Here is an 18,470-nt window from a genome sequence, read left to right on the forward strand (position 1 = left end):
GCAGTGCGCAGCAGTTCAGCAGTGATTATATTATAATGTTGGGGTTCAGGTTTGGGTTGTGGCTGCGGGAGGCTGAGTTAGGTTCAGGTGTGGGTTGAGTGGCTGACGTGAGCCTTGTTGGTTAGGTTCAGGTTTGGGTCTGAATTTGGCTTGGGGTTCAGTTTGGTGCCAGTTTTGGGTCGGTTCAGCTCCATTGAGGTGAATGAGTTAACCTTTGAAGAGGAAACACCCTGAATTCTGTTCCCATGGAAACCGCAAGCTCATGTGCTTATGGCTGTGTGTGTGTGTTTGTGAGTGTCAGTGTGTGGGTGTGATGTCAGGAAGTATTCAGTGGGGAAGCAGAGAGTCAATACAGGTGGCAGCACCTGCTGAGTCAGACCCACAAGGGGACAAAACTCATGAGGTCACACACACACAAACACGCATACACTCCTACTAAACACACACACACACATGCAAAAGACGCAAAGCCAGGGGGTCATACTCACACACACACACATTTGCTAAACACACACACATGCACAACTAGATGCTGACAAAATGCAGGATGCACACACAGAAATGAGAGGAGATAGAGGGAGAGAGAGTGAGCAGCTAGTGAGCCATCAGCGCAGGACAGCACATTACTCAAACTCTCCTCCATGTCCAAATGCTCCTTCTCTGTACTCACTGACCCCTTCTTTCTCTCCTCCCTTTCCCTCCCTCTCCCTCCCTCCTCCCTTTCTCCTCCCTCTCTCCACCCCCTCTCTCGCTCTCTTCCCCTCCCTCTGTCTCTACCTCTCCCTCCCTCCCTCCCCTCTGGCTGGTCTCCTGATGATGATAAGAGTCTGTAAAGACCCCTCCCTGCGTCAGTCTCCTCCCAACTGCAGCTATAAAAGGGACCTGCACTGCAGCTCTGAAGGCACAGACCCCCTCAACATCTGTCTGTGTTCATCTCTCTCTGCTCTTTTCTCCCTTTCTGGTGTCAGTCATCTCTCTGGTGTCCCGCACGGCTGATCTCCCGACGCTGTCATGGCTTGTTTGGGCTTCGACCCCTTCTTCCCCTCCTCCCACCGCCGCAGGGTGGTGGTGCGGAGCAGCGGTGGCAGCGGTGGCTACGGGGGTCTGTCTCGCTCCCGCTCCGTCTTCACCTCCTACTCCACCCCACACTACGCGCTGACCGCGTCGTCGGGCCGCGAGCTGGACCTGGGCCAGGCGGCGCAGGTGAGCTCGGAGCTGAAGGCCGTGCGCACGTCCGAGAAGGCGCAGCTGCAGGAGCTGAACGACCGCTTCGCCGGCTTCATCGAGCGCGTGCACCACCTGGAGCTGCAGAACCGCGCGCTGGAGGCCCAGCTGCAGGCGCTCCGACAGCGCCATGGTGAGCCCACCTGCCTGCGCTCCATCTACGAGCAGGAGGTGCGTGCGCTGCGCGCGGCCGTGGAGCAGGCGCGGGAGGAGCGTCAGGCCGCGCAGGAGCGCCGGCGGCAGCTGGAGGAGGCCCTGAGGGCGCTGCAGGGCCGCTACGAGGACGAGGTTCTGACGCGCCAGGAGTCCGAGGGCCGGCTGGTGGAGGCGCGTAAGGGGGCGGAGGAGGCGGCGCTGGGCCGAGCCGAGGAGGAGAAGCGTCTGGACATGCTGCTGGACGAGATGGCCTTCCTCAAGCGGCTACACGAGGGCGAGATCACCGAGCTGCAGGCCCAGCTCCGCTACAGCTCCCAGGTTTCCGTGGAGACGGAGGTGGCCAAGCCGGACCTGTCGGTCGCGCTGCGTGACATCAGAGGCCAGTACGAACGCCTGGCGCAGCAGAACATGCAGTCCGCCGAGGAGTGGTTCCGCTCAAAGGTCAGCACTATGGCCGAAACCACGGCCCGCCACTCCGATGACATCCGTCTGGCCCGCGATGAGGCGGGAGAGTTCCGACGTCTGCTGAAAGCCCGCGACCTGGAGATTCAGGCGTGCCAGAGCCTCAACCACGCGCTGGAGCAGCAGCTGCAGGAGGCCGAGGACAGACAGAGCGCCGAGGTCACCAACATGCAGGTAAGAACAGACAAGGACATGCCAGCATGCAGATATGAACCGCCAGAGACATGCTAATGTGCAGCCAGGAAGTGGTAAACATGCTAACATGCGATGTGCAGATAAGGATCACTGCAGACATGCCAACTTGCAGGTAGGGACCACTAGAGCCACATGATAACTATGATAGACATGCCAGCATACAGGTGGGGAAAGAGTAGCAGTCTGCTGAGAGTTGGGAATGACTACTGTGCAGTACTTGAGTTGAGGGTGGACGAGGAGAGATGGCATCCCCCTTTGAAATAAAGATGGTCAAAATCATCCCCCTTCTAAAACGGCCATCCTCCCTTCCCATCACCTGTTATTTTATCAATGAATGTGGAAATATTACCACTATTTCAACATTTAGTTTTTGCGAATATTGAATTATCCAAAAACCCCTAACTTGACGGTAGGCTACGGTAGGCTTGACTGCCATTCTAACAAAACCATAATGCTATTGTTTTGATGAATTTGCAATAGATATACACTACCAGTCAAACGTTTGCAGACACTTTGACATTTCTATTCCACTCCATAGACAGAATACCAGCTGAGATCATTTGCATTGTTTATTTTAATCAGGGCAGCCGTTTTCAGTTTACATTATGTGCTTATATAATTGCAAATCTGATGATCTTTAATGCAATATCTACATTGCTCATTATCAGCAACCATTCATCCAGAGTTGCAAAGGCACATTCTGTTTACTAATCTGATATCATTTTAAAAGGAAAAACATTGGAGAATTGGAGAATATTTGTGCTTAAACAATAGTCAAAAGGGTACACCGCTGGTCTCCCACCATATGCTCTGTCATCAGCACAAATGATCTGTCCCTAAACGTTAAATCCAATCCACCCCCCCCCCCCCGATTTTTTTTACAACTCGAGTACTGCTACTGTGTGTGTGTGTGTGTGTGTGTGTGTGTGTGTGTGTGTGTGTGAGTGTGTGTGTGTGTGTGTGTGTGTGTGTGTGTGTGTGTGTGTGTGTGTGTATGTGTGTGTGCTCCTGTGTGTGCGCGTGTGTGTGTGATATTGGGGGACTTCAGAGGTCAGCTCAGTGCAGGACGAGTTCTGCATCTTGTTTACTTTATTGTTACTTTATCTGTCTGTTTTGTCATATTTCCATCTGTCCATCTTTCTCTCCTTCTCCATCTCTGTCCATCCTTGTCCCCCTCTGTGTCCCCACCAGGACATCATTACCCAGCTGGAAGATGAGCTGAGGAGCATGAAGAACGAGATGGCACGCTACCTGAGGGAATATCAGGACCTGCTCAACGTCAAGATGGGTCTGGACATCGAGATCGCCGCCTACAGGTCAGTCATGCGCCACAGTCCATCAGGAAAGAAACTCTTTGTGTTTAGTAGAGTTATAACAACCAGTGAAAAACACAAGCTCTGTGAACTTGTTTGTGAGAATGTTCTAAATCTGCTGTTTCTGAACGTTCTCTCCTTCTCTCTTTCTCTCCTACACATACTCTTTCTCTCTCTCTCCCTCTCTTTCTCCCTCTCTCTCTCCCTCTCTCTCTCTCTCTGTCCTACAGGAAGCTGCTGGAGGGGGAGGAGACACGCTTCAATGTGGGTGGAGTCGGGGGCATGTCCAGCGTCTTCTCACACACCATCTCATCCACACCCTCCTTTGGCCGGCCCGTCTTCTCCGTGCAGGCCAGCCTGAGCTCTGGCGCCCCCTACCTGCTGGGAACGCGCCTCCTCAGCTCCTCTCTCTTCAGCGACGACCTGATAACCTCCAGCCGGGCTCAACAGGCCGAGGCCAGCCCAGCGAAGGAGGAGGAGGAGGAGAAGGAGGAGGAAGAGGAGGGAGGAGATGAGGGAGAAGGCGATGAAGACGTAAAAGAGGAAGAGGAGGAAGAGGGAGAGGGTGAGGAAGAGGCACAGGAAGTGAAGGAGGGAGAAGGAGAGGGTGAGTGACAAAATCTCATGTGCGTCACACGAGTGATCCTCTCATACCTCAGACATCATCTACGAGTGTTATATTCAATGATCTCATATATTCATCTATAAGTGCTTTATTCACATATCGTATACACTCATCTATGACCTTATACATTAAACATGTAATTATACCTCATACATTAAACATGTAAATTCCCTCACAGCACCAAAAGTCTCATCATGTTCTGTGTTTATATTTATGAGTGAACAAACAAATATCATCATGAGACCCCATCCATGTTAAGTCTGAGAGTTCCATGAGATGATATGACATGGAATGACTGGGTTTAAAGCACTTTGTGTTTCTTTCCACAACAGAGGACGCAGGTGGTGAGGAAGAGGAGGCAGGAGAAGAGGAGGAAGATGCTGAAGGAGGAGAAGAGGGAGAGAAGGAGGGAGAAGAGGAGGAAGAGGGAGGAGATGAAGAAGAGGAGGAGGAGAAAGGAGAGGACAAGAAGAGTCCAGAGGAGGAGAAGAAGAGTGAAGCAGAAACTAAACCAAAGAAAAAGTAGATCAGATGCATCCAGGCCCACGGTGCCAAGTGACTTTAATTAATGCCATCTCAACACATCTCTCCTAAACACTTGCGTGCACACACACACACATACACACACACACACACACACACACACACACACACACACACACACACACACACTCACACACACACACACACACACACACACACTGCTGTCATCATTATGAATGTCCAACTCCAAATGCAAACCAACATTGTGGCTGTAAGCAAGAACCCTACCAGGAGCTGGTGCTGAGTGTATGCATGGACCCCCATTGTGTGTGTGTGTGATGGTTTCATTTGTCTACGCAACAACTGTTAGCTGTGAGTAAGAGTGTAACTTCTTGTTCTGTGTGTAAAGAGGCTGAGCAATCCCCCAGGCAATGCAGTTAGCTTATGAGTTTGGAGCCAAAACCTGCCTGTAACCTTAACACAAGTGTGCTTAAAACATGATCCAAATGCCTTAGAATCCTTCAGAGAGGGACCATGATGATGTACAAATAAAGTCTTAAACTGCTTCACTTCACTTTGTTCCAAGTGTCATTATGAATGAATGTGCTTCAAAAGTGAAAGTGCTTTGAGCCAGTTCACTAGTTAGTCCATTGAATTGCTTTACACTAAGTACTGAGAATAAGCATATTTGGCTTGGTAGCAGGCCGTGGTCATGGGATGACAATAATGGAGTTCACGTGCAAGTGATGTCTGCTGACACCCCCTATAGATAAGGGGTAGGTAATTTATTTGAGCTTTGAGCTAATAGGGAAATGGAGAAAGGGGAGACAGTGGGAGGCTTTGCAACTCCAGAGCTTGATGTAGTGAGCAGGTGAGGAGGGTTTAATGATCTCCTGCAAATGGAAGTTGGCTGAGTGATGGCTGTCAATCAAACCTATGGGATCCTCCTGAACCTTGTATAATACAACATCATTTGGCCTTATGGCATGTGACTCTCAAGGCTAAACACTGACATTACTTCAAAGATAAACTGGTTGCCTCAAAATGTGAAGTAAGCTAAACTTAAAAAGACAAATTATAAAGACCAAAGACTATATTTGGAAAAGAATAGCTGTTTGAATAGCTTATTTGGCTTGGCTAATGTACATTAGGAATAAGCCCACATAACGATATAAAGTTGGTTAGTTAGCAAGCTAATGAAGCTAACATTGAATAGTAGCTACCAGGCAAGTTTGTTGTCAACATCAGGAAATTGAGGGTGAATTAGATTGATGGAACTGTGTTCAGCTGAATCTCATCTAATTTTAAAATGAATGTGTAATGTGTAACTGCTAGTGATTTCTCCCATTGACTCCCACTGTGTGCTGTTAGCATGCCTTCCCCCTCATGGGGGCGCTAACCTTTATGTCAAATGGATCTATGCACTTGACTGTGATTGGATCTTGGGTTTTTGGTGATTCGGAGAATGGCGTCAATGGGCGTCAATCCTTTCCAGACTGACCTGCAAATTCAAATTTGTTAACAGGTTCGTCTGGATTCACCCAGGCTACAACCCAGATAGCAAAATTGGATTGGCAGATAGCGGACCACTGGTGGCGTGCCACTTGTGGTCTGCCGTTGGACCACCATCTCTTTAAATTTAACTTGTCATGAATAAATAAAAGTTAATAAAATAATATATATGGAGTATAACTGAACAAATGAAAAAGATTTTAGACCAATAGTGGCAAAATATTGGTGCATTTGTCTGCAACCGCCAGAGAACTGATGAGCAAAACGCCAGTGGACCACCAGATCTGCCCCCAGTGGGAAGAGCAAGATAGCAAAATCAGATTGGCAGATAGCGGACCACTGATGCTATGCCGCCGGTGGCGTGCCACTTGTGGTCTGCCGTTGGACCACCATCTCTTTAAATTTAACTTGTCATGAATATTAAGAAAAGTTAATAAAATTATATATGGAGTATAACTGATGAAAAAGATTCTAGACCAATAGTGGCAAAATATTGGGCAATTTGTCTGCAACCTGCCAGTGGACCGCCAGAGAACCGGTGAGCAAAATGCCAGCGGACCGCCAGCTATGCCCCCAATGGACCGAGAGTGGTCCGCCAGCCTCTTGCTATCTGGGGTAAAAGGGATTAACTTTGAGAACCATATAGTCTTCATTTCAATTTCTCTTGGAAGTATCGGGCTGTTTTAGCTTTAATGTTTCTGTTTCAAATTTAGCTGTCAGAATATCTAAACAGTTTCCTGGGGTAGATTCTTCTAAATGTACTATATAAATAAAAGTGATTTGACTTTTTTTGAGTCATGTGGTTAACTGAACAAAACATAGAGGGTTTTAAAGGCAAATAGTTTAAACATCAAATCTATACTTTATTAGTAGCCGGTGCAACTGAGCCAGGTCAGGTGTGATGCTCTGTCTTCTTAGTGCTTGTTAGGAGTCTGGCTGCTGCATATTGTACCATTTACAGTTTGGTAAAATAAATGTCAGCTATCAACAATAACACCTGTGTATGGTGTCTGCCATTACTTGTTTCTGGTTACAGTAGATCAGGTGTTGAGTAACACATCATAGTATCACATTCAGTTTATGGCCACACACACTAGATTATTTATACCCTGGAAATCCAGAGTTCTCGCGAGAGCACAATGGAATTGTCTCTGGAGACACTCTGGCAATGAGTAATGATGCATGTTACTTTTTCCCCTTGCATTCCGTGGAACCAGCTAAACTGATGAAGACAGTGCTGGAACGTTGGAGGACAGTACACATTGGTCACAGTGTTATCCGATTGCGTCGAAGTCCGAAATCATTCAGAGTAAACATGGTCTAGTGTTATCCAATTGCGTGCAGTGAGATTTTTAAATGCATGCTTGTTGCCGCCTCTCGAGTTGGGCCATTACATTGTTTGTGGCCAGACCCTTAATCTTTCTAGATTACCAGGGTGTGGATATTCCAGGCTAGATGATTTAGGGCATGTAAGGGTCACTCTAAATAAATGAGTTAAATTAGTTTTTTTTTCACTTATAAGCTCACAAAAGTTAAGCAAATCATCTTATTTCTTTAAGTTGATGTTACAAGTTTGCATGTTGACAGAAGTGAGATCTGCTGGAGTAATGATAACTTTATTGTACTTAGATTATCCACACTGTTAAAGGATAGAGTTATGTCAACTAAATTGTTTATGTCAATGTTATATGATAATTGAATTAGTGGAAATGAGTAGATACCCAAAGGTCACTGAACACGTGCAGACACAAATATCCCCCTATCAGAGACACACACACACCACGATGGGAAGATCTGTATTGCTTTATTGAGGCAATGTTTTTCCATATTGCTCTGGAGTTGTAAACAGCAGTGTTTGTGTTTCTGTTTGTATGTTTTGTGTTTGTGTTTGTATGTTTCACAGCTGAGTGACCAGGCTTGCGGCGCAATTAAGGCAGGAAGCGTCTGCAGCATAGCACAGCCGGCAGGTCAGTGGGGTCAGAGCAGACCAGAGGTCACCGACACGTTTGAGGGAGTCGCACCTTTGGGACTTGACGGAGAGTTTGCACCTTTCAGATTTATCACTAAATGTAACTGTGCCTCTGGCTTCATATTAGCGCTCATATAGCTCCTGTCCCTGACACTGCCCAAATCTCCCTCACCATCCTCAGCATTACATGCAGTTATAGTCTCTTGCTGTGGAGCTTGTCTTAGTGGTTTTGACTCTTTGTCTACTCTCGCCCTGCTCTGAGTTTACTTCTCCTTCACTTCTTTAGCGGCTGGGGCAGATGTCTTTCCTGCTTTTTTGGCGGTGGTTTTGGAGTCTTTGACCTCCTCTGCTGGCTTGCTCTTCTTGGCAGGCTTGGCCGCCACCTTGTCTTCATTGCTGATGGTTTCTTCGGTGCGGGTGAGGACCTCCTCCTCTTTGGGGCTGCTAGGTGTCTTGGGGGGACTCTTCTGCTCCTCCTCTTTGGGGCTGCCAGGAGACTTGGGGGGACTCTTCTGCTCCTCCTCTTTGGGGCTGCCAGGAGTCTTGAGAGGACTCTTCTGCTCCTCCTCTTTGGGGCTGCCAGGAGTCTTGGGGGGACTCTTCAGCTCCTTCTCCTGCACCTCCTCTTTGGGGCTACTAGGTGTCTTGGGGGGACTCTTCAGCTCCTTGTCCTGCTCCTGTTCTTTGGGGCTACCAGGAGACTTGGGGGGACTCTTCTGATCCTCCTCTTTGGGGCTGCCAGGAGACTTGAGAGGACTCTTCTGCTCCTCCTCTTTGGGGCTGCCAGGAGTCTTGGGGGGACTCTTCAGCTCCTTCTCCTGCACCTCCTCTTTGGGGCTACTAGGTGTCTTGGGGGGACTCTTCAGCTCCTTGTCCTGCTCCTGTTTTTTGGGGCTACCAGGAGACTTGGGGGGACTCTTCAGCTCCTCCTCTTTGGGGCTGCCAGGAGACTTGAGAGGACTCTTCTGCTCCTCCTCTTTGGGGCTGCCAGGAGTCTTGCGGGGACTTTTCAGCTCCTTCTCCTGCACCTCCTCTTTGGGGCTACTAGGTGTCTTTGGGGGACTCTTCTGCTCCTTGTCCTGCTCCTGTTCTTTAGGGCTACCAGGAGACTTTGGGGGACTCTTCAGCTCCTCCTCTTTGGGGCTGCCAGGAGTCTTGGGGGGACTCTTCAGATCCTTCTCCTGCACCTCCTCTTTGGGGCTACTAGGTGTCTTGGGGGGACTCTTCTGCTCCTCCTCTTTGGGGCTGCCAGGAGACTTGGGAGGACTCTTCTGCTCCTCCTCTTTGGGGCTGCCAGGAGACTTGGGAGGACTCTTCAGCTCCTCCTCTTTGGGGCTGCCAGGAGACTTGGGAGGACTCTTCTGCTCCTCCTCTTTGGGGCTGACGGGAGTCTTGAGGGGACTCTTCTGCTCCTTGTCCTGCTCCTCCTCTTTGGGGCTGCCAGGAGTCTTGAGGGGACTCTTCTGCTCCTCCTGCTTCTGCTCAGCTGCTGCTGCCTCCTTCACCTCTTTCTTGTCACCTGCCTGTTCTCCTTCCTCTCCCTCTGAGTCACTCTTTTTGTCTTTTTCTCCTGACCCCTGTGCTTCATCTTCCTCCTCCTCTTCTTCAGCACCAGCCTTTTGGGCTTTGGTACTGCTCAGTTGTGTTTCCTCAATCTCAGACTCTTCCTCCTCTCCCTCACCTTCTTCATCTCCCTCTTCTCCACCCTCCTCTTCCTCTCCTGTAGGGGGAGTAGCGCTCAGTTTGGGTCGCTTGGAGACAGCCACCTCTTCCTCCACGGCCTCCTCCTCCTTCTGGAGTTCCTCTGCTACAGCAGCCAGGTCATCGTTCAGGTCCGCCTTCTTGTCTACTTTCTTCCCTTTAGAGGAGGTCATTGGCTGACAGTATGGGAAGGCGGGGCTTGGGAAGGAGTCAGAAAATGGCCTGAAGCGAGTCTCCTCCCCCTCCAGTAGTTTTCTGCACAGACACAAGAGGTGTGAACACACTTATGCAACACACTGCATCATTCAGCAAAGAGATTCACCTGTATACAACACATGTCAAAACACTGCATCATTCAGCAGGGTGATTCACCTGTAGGCTGCGATCTCAGCGTCCAGGGCCATCTTGACGTTGAGCAGGTCCTGGTATTGCCTGAGGTGGTGACCCATCTCACCCTTCATGCCCTTCAGCTCCCGCTCCAGCTGATGAATCATCTCCTGGGAGACGGGAAAGAGAAGAGTCTCATCAGCAACACATCTTTAAAAAGCACTAGCTTTTACATCCCGACATCTTTCAGCCAAGAGTAGGCAACAGAATCTTTCTGAATGAAAACGCCTAGGTTCTCGCTGTTAGCACTAGCTTTTAGCTTCTGTCAATGAGTAACTTTATTCCGATCATCATAGCAACCGCCCGTCATGCCCACGAAGTATGATGTTTTTCAATTCAATTCAATGTATTGTACTTATAGAGCGCCAAAACATTACACATGTATCATGGCGCTTTACCGAATGTAGGCAATCAGAGAAAAAAGAAAAGAAAGGAAGAAAAGAAAATTAAGAAAGAAGGCCCATGGGTAACAAGGGTGAGGAAAAACTCCCTAGAATTGGAGATACATAGGAAGAAACCTCGAGCAGATGCACGACTCAAGGGCCTGACCCATCTGCCTAGGGTCAATACAGGACTGTAAGGTCTGTATACATGACAAATGCATATGATAGTCAGGTGTAGAGAATAGGACATGGTGTTTAAAGCAGCTGAGGTGAAAGTTACAAGAGGTGGGATGATTACGTATCTGGTATGATAATGCATTAATCATGATTTAGTGACAGAAAGTGCAAATAGTCGAGCGTTGGAATTGTCCAGGGGAAGGGAGTTGTAAAGGGGCATGTGGTGGGTCGGCAGACGGGCCAGGAATCCGGGCAGAGTTGTCATAGGCAGGTGATGGGTCGCTAGGCTGCAGCCAGCAAAAAATCAGGGGCTAGATACTGCCTAGGTCCTGCCTTGATGGGTGACTGACGTATTTATTTATTTCATGGCCATTGCAAGATCGTATGGATGTCAATGTCAATATATAGTATTTATATTTAATCTTTTATGTATTTATTTCATATTTCATTTATTTATTTCAATTTATTTAATTTTGTCTCAAAATAAAACATTCCATAGGCATGACAATAAAGTATATTCTATTCTATTCTATTCGGTGTGCTCTCTGGTTTGTTTATACTTCCTGCATATATAAATAAATTACTATGACTATGACTATTTCTTACTTTCTTGAAGTGTATGCTGTTTTCATTGTATGCATGCACACAGGGGTGTAGTGGTAAAATAAGAGGTGGGTAAACTATGAATTATGTGATCACGATAAGGTAGACTGCGCCATGCGGTATCAGATTTTTTTAAAGGCATTCAGAACAATTTTGTATTGAAGGTGAAGATTATTGTCCAATGTTTATAACAATGCCAGTGGAATCACATGGTGCCTAGAGTGTTGACGATTGTACATATTGTGAATGTGGATAATACAGTGTGAATTTTGAATGTTAAAAGTTGTAATTGATGAATAAACTCTTTTGAGAGGTAGATAAACTCTAATAAGAGGTGGATAAACTCTATTTCTGACATTTCAGAGGTGGATAAACTGCGTTTACTTCCGTTTAGCATCCACGACAGCCCTGCCTGTGCATTTTTTTATTTTGTGCGTTTCAGTCTGCAGACTGATTCAACAGGATAGTGTTTTACTGATTATTGTTTTATTTAAATGTTAAAGTGTCGAAATTACAATTATTTTCACTCAGCCCAAACTAACCTGGTAGCTGCCCAAGTCGTTGTTATGCCGGTCTTCGATGTAAGTCAGCTGTCTCTCCAGGGACTCTTTGGTGCCGCGGAGAGCCTCCAGTTCGACGTTCTTCACCTGCAGCTGCCGGCGATAGTCTGCGATCTCATCGCGGACAGATTTGATCGCGTCCTTGTTCTGGTCTGCAGCGTCCGTGAGTTTGGCGTAGCGGCACTGGAACACCTCTTCCGCCTGAAGAAAGTGTTGGGGTGAGAGACCGTCCAGCTGCTCGCGTATTTCTCGGAGCGCAGAGGTGATGTCCGTTTTACTGTATTCCCGCATGTCTACCGGGACTTGAGCCTCTTGGAGCTGCGCGAGGAGTTCGTTGACCTCTTGTTCGTGGTTACTGCGCAGGAAGTCTGCCTCATCCAGGAGGGACTGAACTTTGTTCTCCAAATCCAATTTCATCAGATCCGAGTCATCTTTTTCCTTCTTCATTTCCCGGATTGACATCTCGATTTTTTCTCTAAAGTGGGCTTCATCCTCGTAGCGGTTTTTGAGACGGTGGATGTCGTCTTCGACGTTATCGGCATCAATAATGATCTGCACTTTCTCTCTATGCAGTTGCTCGAGCGCGGAGCGGAGTTCGCCGAGCTCTTGGTCGAAAGCATCACTAAGTTGCGACTGCGTGAACTTTTTCTGCCGGAGTTCTTGGATTTCAGTCTCCAGCAGGTTGTTTTGTTCTTCCAGATACCGGACTTTATCGATATAACTGGAGAATCGGTCATTCAGCCCTTGAAGTTGCTCCTTCTCGTTGTTGCGCGTGTGGTCACCGTTGAATGCGGATGAGAGTTCCAGACTGTCTGGCGCGGTCGTGTACGCCCTGGTGGATGGCATCTTGGTAGGTCTTTTGTAGGAGATGGACATCGACCCCGGATTTCTCTGAGACCAGGAGTGTGATCTTAGGCTGTTGGGTGGAGGTGAGTGGATGCTCCGAGTCTCGAGCATTCTCCTGCGGGATGGAGCCCCGATGACATCCATTGTGCAGCCCCGGTATGCGTGCTCTGCGGAGATGGTGCGTCTGTCGGTGCGTCCTGACCAGATGTCGAGTGTGAGAATGCGGTGAGTGTGGGGAGTGCAGTGGACTGCTGCCCCGCTGTATTTATAGAGCCGCAGCTGTGTGTCTACATAAATCAATACAGTGATGAAGGGCAGGTTTTTTCAAGCTGGAGAGGCGATAAAGACTATTCGTGATGGTTGCCTGTTAAAGTGCGAATGGGAAACTACTTTAGGCACCTCAAATCGAAGAATCGAGAATCGAAGTAACTTAGTAACCTCAAAACATGTCACCCTTTCAACTCTTCAAAATGTGTATTTTATCAGGCAGAATGAAAAAATGATGACACACTGATGTATGTACCCTATTAATGAACCATAAACATAGTAAATCTGACCTGTAGCCTATCCTAGAAATACATATAATTTATGTGTGTCCTGGTTGTTAGTGTCAGTGAGGCTAAGCAGTGCGCAGCAGTTCAGCAGTGATGACATTATACTGTTGGGGGTCAGGTGTGGGTTGTGGCTGCGGGAGGCTGAGTTAGGGTTCAGGTGTGGGTTGAGTGGCTGACGTGAGCCTTATTGGTTAGGTTCAGGTTTGGGTCTGAATTTGACTCTGGGGTTCAGTTTGGTGCCAGGTTTGGGTTGTTTCAGCTCCATTGAGGTGAATGAGTTAACCTTTGAAGAGGAAACACCCTGAATTCTGTTCCCATGGAAACCGCAAGCTCATGAGCTTATGGCTGTGTGTGTGTGTTTGTGAGTGTCAGTGTGTGGGTGTGGTGTCAGGAAGTATTCAGTGGGGAAGCAGAGTCAATACAGGTGGGAGCACCTGCTGAGTCAGACTCACAAGGGGACAAGACTCATGAGGTCACACACACACACACACACACACCCACACACACACACACACAAACACACACGCATACACTCCTACTAAACACACACACACACGCAAAAGACGCAAAGCCAGGGGGTCATACTCACACACACACACACACACACACACACACACACACACACATTTGCTAAACACACACACATGCACAACTAGATGCTGAGAAAATGCAGGATGCACACACAGAGATGAGAGGAGATAGAGGGAGAGAGAGTGAGCAGCTAGTGAGCCATCAGCCCAGGACAGCGCATTACTCAAACTCTCCTCCAAGTCCAAATGCTCCTTCTCTGTACTCACTGACCTCTTCTTTCTCTCCTCTCTCCTCCCTCCATCCTCCCTCTCTCCATCCCCTCTCTCGCTCTCTTCCCCTCCCTCTGTCTCTCCCTCTCCCTCCCTCCCTCCCCTCTGGCTGGTCTCCTGATGATGATAAGAGTCTGTAAAGACCCCTCCCTGCGTCAGTCTCCTCCCAACTGCAGCTATAAAAGGGACCTGCACTGCAGCTCTGAAGGCACAGACCCCCTCAACATCTGTCTTTGTTTATCTCTCTCTGCTCTTTTCTCCCTTTCTGGTGTCAGTCATCTCTCTGGTCTCCCGCACGGCTGATCTCCCGACGCTGTCATGGCTTGTTTGGGCTTCGACCCCTTCTTCCCCTCCTCCCACCGGCGCAGGGTGGTGGTGCACAGCAGCGGTGGCAGCGGTGGCTACGGGGGTCCGTCTCGCTCACGCTCCGTCTTCACCTCCTACTCCACCCCCCACTACGCGCTGACCGCGTCGTCGGGCCGTGAGCTGGACCTGGGCCAGGCGGCGCAGGTGAGCTCGGAGCTGAAGGCCGTGCGCACGTCCGAGAAGGCGCAGCTGCAGGAGCTGAACGACCGCTTCGCCGGCTTCATCGAGCGCGTGCACCACCTGGAGCTGCAGAACCGCGCGCTGGAGGCCCAGCTGCAGGCGCTCCGACAGCGCCATGGTGAGCCCACCTGCCTGCGCTCCATCTACGAGCAGGAGGTGCGTGCGCTGCGCGCGGCCGTGGAGCAGGCGCGGGAGGAGCGTCAGGCCGCGCAGGAGCGCCGGCGGCAGCTGGAGGAGGCCCTGAGGGCGCTGCAGGGCCGCTACGAGGACGAGGTTCTGACGCGCCAGGAGTCCGAGGGCCGGCTGGTGGAGGCGCGTAAGGGGGCGGAGGAGGCGGCGCTGGGCCGAGCCGAGGAGGAGAAGCGTCTGGACATGCTGCTGGACGAGATGGCCTTCCTCAAGCGGCTGCACGAGGGCGAGATCACCGAGCTGCAGGCCCAGCTCCGCTACAGCTCCCAGGTTTCCGTGGAGACGGAGGTGGCCAAGCCGGACCTGTCGGTCGCGCTGCGTGACATCAGGGGCCAGTACGAACGCCTGGCCCAGCAGAACATGCAGTCCGCCGAGGAGTGGTTCCGCTCAAAGGTCAGCACTATGGCCGAGACCACGGCCCGCCACTCCGATGACATCCGTCTGGCCCGCGATGAGGCGGGAGAGTTCCGACGTCTGCTGAAAGCCCGCGACCTGGAGATTCAGGCGTGCCAGAGCCTCAACCACGCGCTGGAGCAGCAGCTGCAGGAGGCCGAGGACAGACAGAGCGCCGAGGTCACCAACATGCAGGTAAGAACAGACAAGGACATGCCAGCATGCAGATATGAACCGCCAGAGACATGCTAATGTGCAGCCAGGAAGTGGTAAATACTGTACATGCTAACATGTGATGTGCAGATAGGGACCACTGCAGATATGCTAACTTGCACCGCCGGAGCCTCATGATAACTATGATAGACATGCCAGCATACAGGTGGGGAAAGAGGTGCAGACTGCAGAGATTTGGGAATGACTACTGTGCAGTACTTGAGTTGAGGGTGGACGAGGAGAGATGGCATCCCCCTTTGAAATAAAGATCGATCATCCCCCTTCTAAAACGGCCATCCCCCCTTCCCATCCCCTGTTATTTTATCAATGAATGTGGAAATATTACCACTATTTCAACATTTAGTTTTTGCGAATATTGAATTATCCAAAAAACCCTAACTTGACGGTAGGCTACGGTAGGCTTGACTGCCATTCTAACAAAACCATAATGCTATTGTTTTGATGAATTTGCAATAGATATACACTACCAGTCAAACGTTTGCAGACACTTTGACATTTCTATTCCACTCCATAGACAGAATACCAGCTGAGATCATTTGCATTGTTTATTTTAATCAGGGCAGCCGTTTTCAGTTTACATTATGTGCTTATATAATTGCAAATCTGATGATCTTTAATGCAATATCTACATTGCTCATTATCAGCAACCATTCATCCAGTGTTGCAAAGGCACATTCTGTTTACTAATCTGATATCATTTTAAAAGGAAAAACATTGGAGAATTGGAGAATATTTGTGCTTAAACAATAGTCAAAAGGGTACACCGCTGGTCTCCCACCATATGCTCTGTCATCAGCACAAATGATCTGTCCCTAAACGTTAAATCCAATCCACCCCCCCCCCCCCCCGATTTTTTTTACAACTCGAGTACTGCTACTGTGTGTGTGTGTGTGTGTGTGTGTGCATGTGTGTGTGTGTTTGTGTGTATGTGTGTGTGTGTGTGTGTGTGTGTGTGTGTGTGTGTGAGTGTGTGTGTGTGTGTGTGTGTGTGTGCTCCTGTGTGTGCGCGTGTGTGTGTGATATTGGGGGACTTCAGAGGTCAGCTCAGTGCAGGACGAGTTCTGCATCTTGTTTACTTTATTGTTACTTTATCTGTCTGTTTTGTCATATTTCCATCTGTCCATCTTTCTCTCCTTCTCCATCTCTGTCCCCCTCTGTGTCTCCACCAGGACATCATTGCCCAGCTGGAAGATGAGCTGAGGAGCATGAAGAACGAGATGGCACGCTACCTGAGGGAATATCAGGACCTGCTCAACGTCAAGATGGCTCTGGACATCGAGATCGCCGCCTACAGGTCAGTCATGCGCCACAGTCCATCAGGAAAGAAACTCTTTGTGTTTGGTAGAGTTTCAGATAACAACCAGTGAAAAACTCACAAGCTCTGTGAACTTGTTTGTGAGAATGTTCTAAATCTGCTGTTTCTGAACGTTCTCTCTCTCTCCCTCTCTCTTTCTCTCCTACACACACTCTTTCTCTCTCTCTCTCTTTCTCCCTCTCTCTCTCCCTCTCTCTCTCTCTGTCCCACAGGAAGCTGCTGGAGGGGGAGGAGACACGCTTCAATGTGGGTGGAGTCGGGGGCATGTCCAGCGTCTTCTCACACACCATCTCATCCACACCCTCCTTTGGCCGGCCCGTCTTCTCCGTGCAGGCCAGCCTGAGCTCTGGCGCCCCCTACCTGCTGGGATCGCGCCTCCTCAGCTCCTCTCTCTTCAGCGACGACCTGATAACCTCCAGCCGGGCTCAACAGGCCGAGGCCAGCCCAGCGAAGGAGGAGGAGAAGGAGAAGGAGGAAGAGGAGAAGGAGGAAGAGGAAGAAGAGGAGGAGAAGGAGGAGGAAGAGGAGGGAGGAGATGAGGGAGAAGGCGATGAAGACGTAAAAGAGGAAGAGGAGGAAGAGGGTGAGGAAGAGGCACAGGAAGTGAAGGAGGGAGAAGGAGAGGGTGAGTGACAAAATCTCATGTGCATCACACGAGTGATCCTCTCATACCTCAGACATCATTTACGAGTGTTATATTCACAGATCTCATATAGTCATCTACGAGTGCTTTATTCACATGTCGCATACACTCATCTATGAGTGCTTTATTCACATATCTCATACACTCATCTATGACCTCATACATTAAACATGTAATTAGACCTCATATATTAAACATGTAAATTCCCTCACAGCACCAAAAGTCTCATCATGTTCTGTGTTTATATTTATGAGTGAACAAACAAATATCATCATGAGACCCCATCCATGTTAATTCTGAGAGTTCCATGAGATGATATGACATGGAATGACTGGGTTTAAAGCACTTTGTGTTTCTTTCCCCAACAGAGGACGCAGGTGGTGAGGAAGAGGAGGCAGGAGAAGAGGAGGAAGATGCTGAAGGAGGAGAAGAGGGAGAGAAGGAGGGAGGAGAGGAGGAAGAGGGAGGAGATGAAGAAGAGGAGGAGGAGAAAGGAGAGGACAAGAAGAGTCCAGAGGAAGAGAGGAAGAGTGAAGCAGAAACTAAACCAAAGAAAAAGTAGATCAGATGCATCCAGACCCACGGTGCCAAGTGACTTTAATGAATGGCATCTGAATACATCTCTCCTAAACACTTGCGTGCACACACACACACATACACACACACACACACACACACACACACACACACACACACACACACATACACACACAAACACACTCACATTCACACACACACACACACACACACACACACACACTGCTGTCATCATTATGAATGTCCAACTCCAAATGCAAACCAACATTGTGGCTGTAAGCAAGAACCCTACCAGGATCTGGTGCTGAGTGTATGCATGGGCCGCCAGTGTGTGTGTGTGACGGTTTCATTTGTCTACGCAGGAGGTGTGTGACCTTAGCTGTGAGTAAGAGTGTGACTGCTTTTTCTGTGTGTAAAGAGGCTGAGCAATCCCCCAGGCAATGCAGTTACTAGCTTACGAGTTTGGAGCCAAAACCTGCCTGTAACCTTAACACAAGTGTGCTTAAAACATGATCCAAATGCCTTAGAATCCTTCAGAGAGGGACCATGATGATGTACAAATAAAGTCTTAAACTGCTTCACTTCACTTTGGTCCAAGTGTCATTATGAATGAATGAAGTGAGTCAGTTCACTAGTTCGTCCATTGAATTGCTTTACACTGAG

General features: G+C 49.0%; 3 protein-coding genes across 3 annotated transcripts; 2 read left to right on the forward strand and 1 right to left on the reverse strand.

The window, feature by feature from the left end:
• The first annotated feature begins 1,011 nt into the window (after nt 1-1,011).
• LOC143106150 (neurofilament light polypeptide-like) lies at nt 1,012-4,501 on the forward strand. Its single transcript, XM_076270354.1, has 4 exons — nt 1,012-2,016; nt 3,229-3,353; nt 3,581-3,957; nt 4,308-4,501. Exons 1-4 carry the CDS (start codon nt 1,012-1,014, stop codon nt 4,499-4,501), a joined length of 1,701 nt encoding a protein of 566 aa, XP_076126469.1.
• A 3,701-nt stretch (nt 4,502-8,202) lies between these two features.
• Nucleotides 8,203-12,740, reverse strand: LOC143106799 (uncharacterized). Its single transcript, XM_076271277.1, has 3 exons — nt 11,733-12,740; nt 10,013-10,137; nt 8,203-9,895 (listed from the first exon to the last, which is right to left on the reverse strand). The coding sequence occupies exons 1-3, from the start codon at nt 12,738-12,740 to the stop codon at nt 8,203-8,205; spliced, it is 2,826 nt and encodes a 941-aa protein (XP_076127392.1).
• A 1,528-nt stretch (nt 12,741-14,268) lies between these two features.
• Nucleotides 14,269-17,832, forward strand: LOC143106800 (neurofilament light polypeptide-like). Its single transcript, XM_076271278.1, has 4 exons — nt 14,269-15,273; nt 16,482-16,606; nt 16,840-17,252; nt 17,639-17,832. The coding sequence occupies exons 1-4, from the start codon at nt 14,269-14,271 to the stop codon at nt 17,830-17,832; spliced, it is 1,737 nt and encodes a 578-aa protein (XP_076127393.1).
• Nucleotides 17,833-18,470: the final 638 nt, after the last annotated feature.

Source organism: Alosa pseudoharengus, unplaced genomic scaffold, assembly GCF_046254945.1.
Source record: "Alosa pseudoharengus isolate Yale_2024_CS ecotype anadromous, Long Island Sound unplaced genomic scaffold, YU_APseudo_1.1 YU_APseudo_1.1_scf_6, whole genome shotgun sequence".
NCBI classification, from domain to species: Eukaryota; Metazoa; Chordata; class Actinopteri; order Clupeiformes; family Clupeidae; genus Alosa; species Alosa pseudoharengus.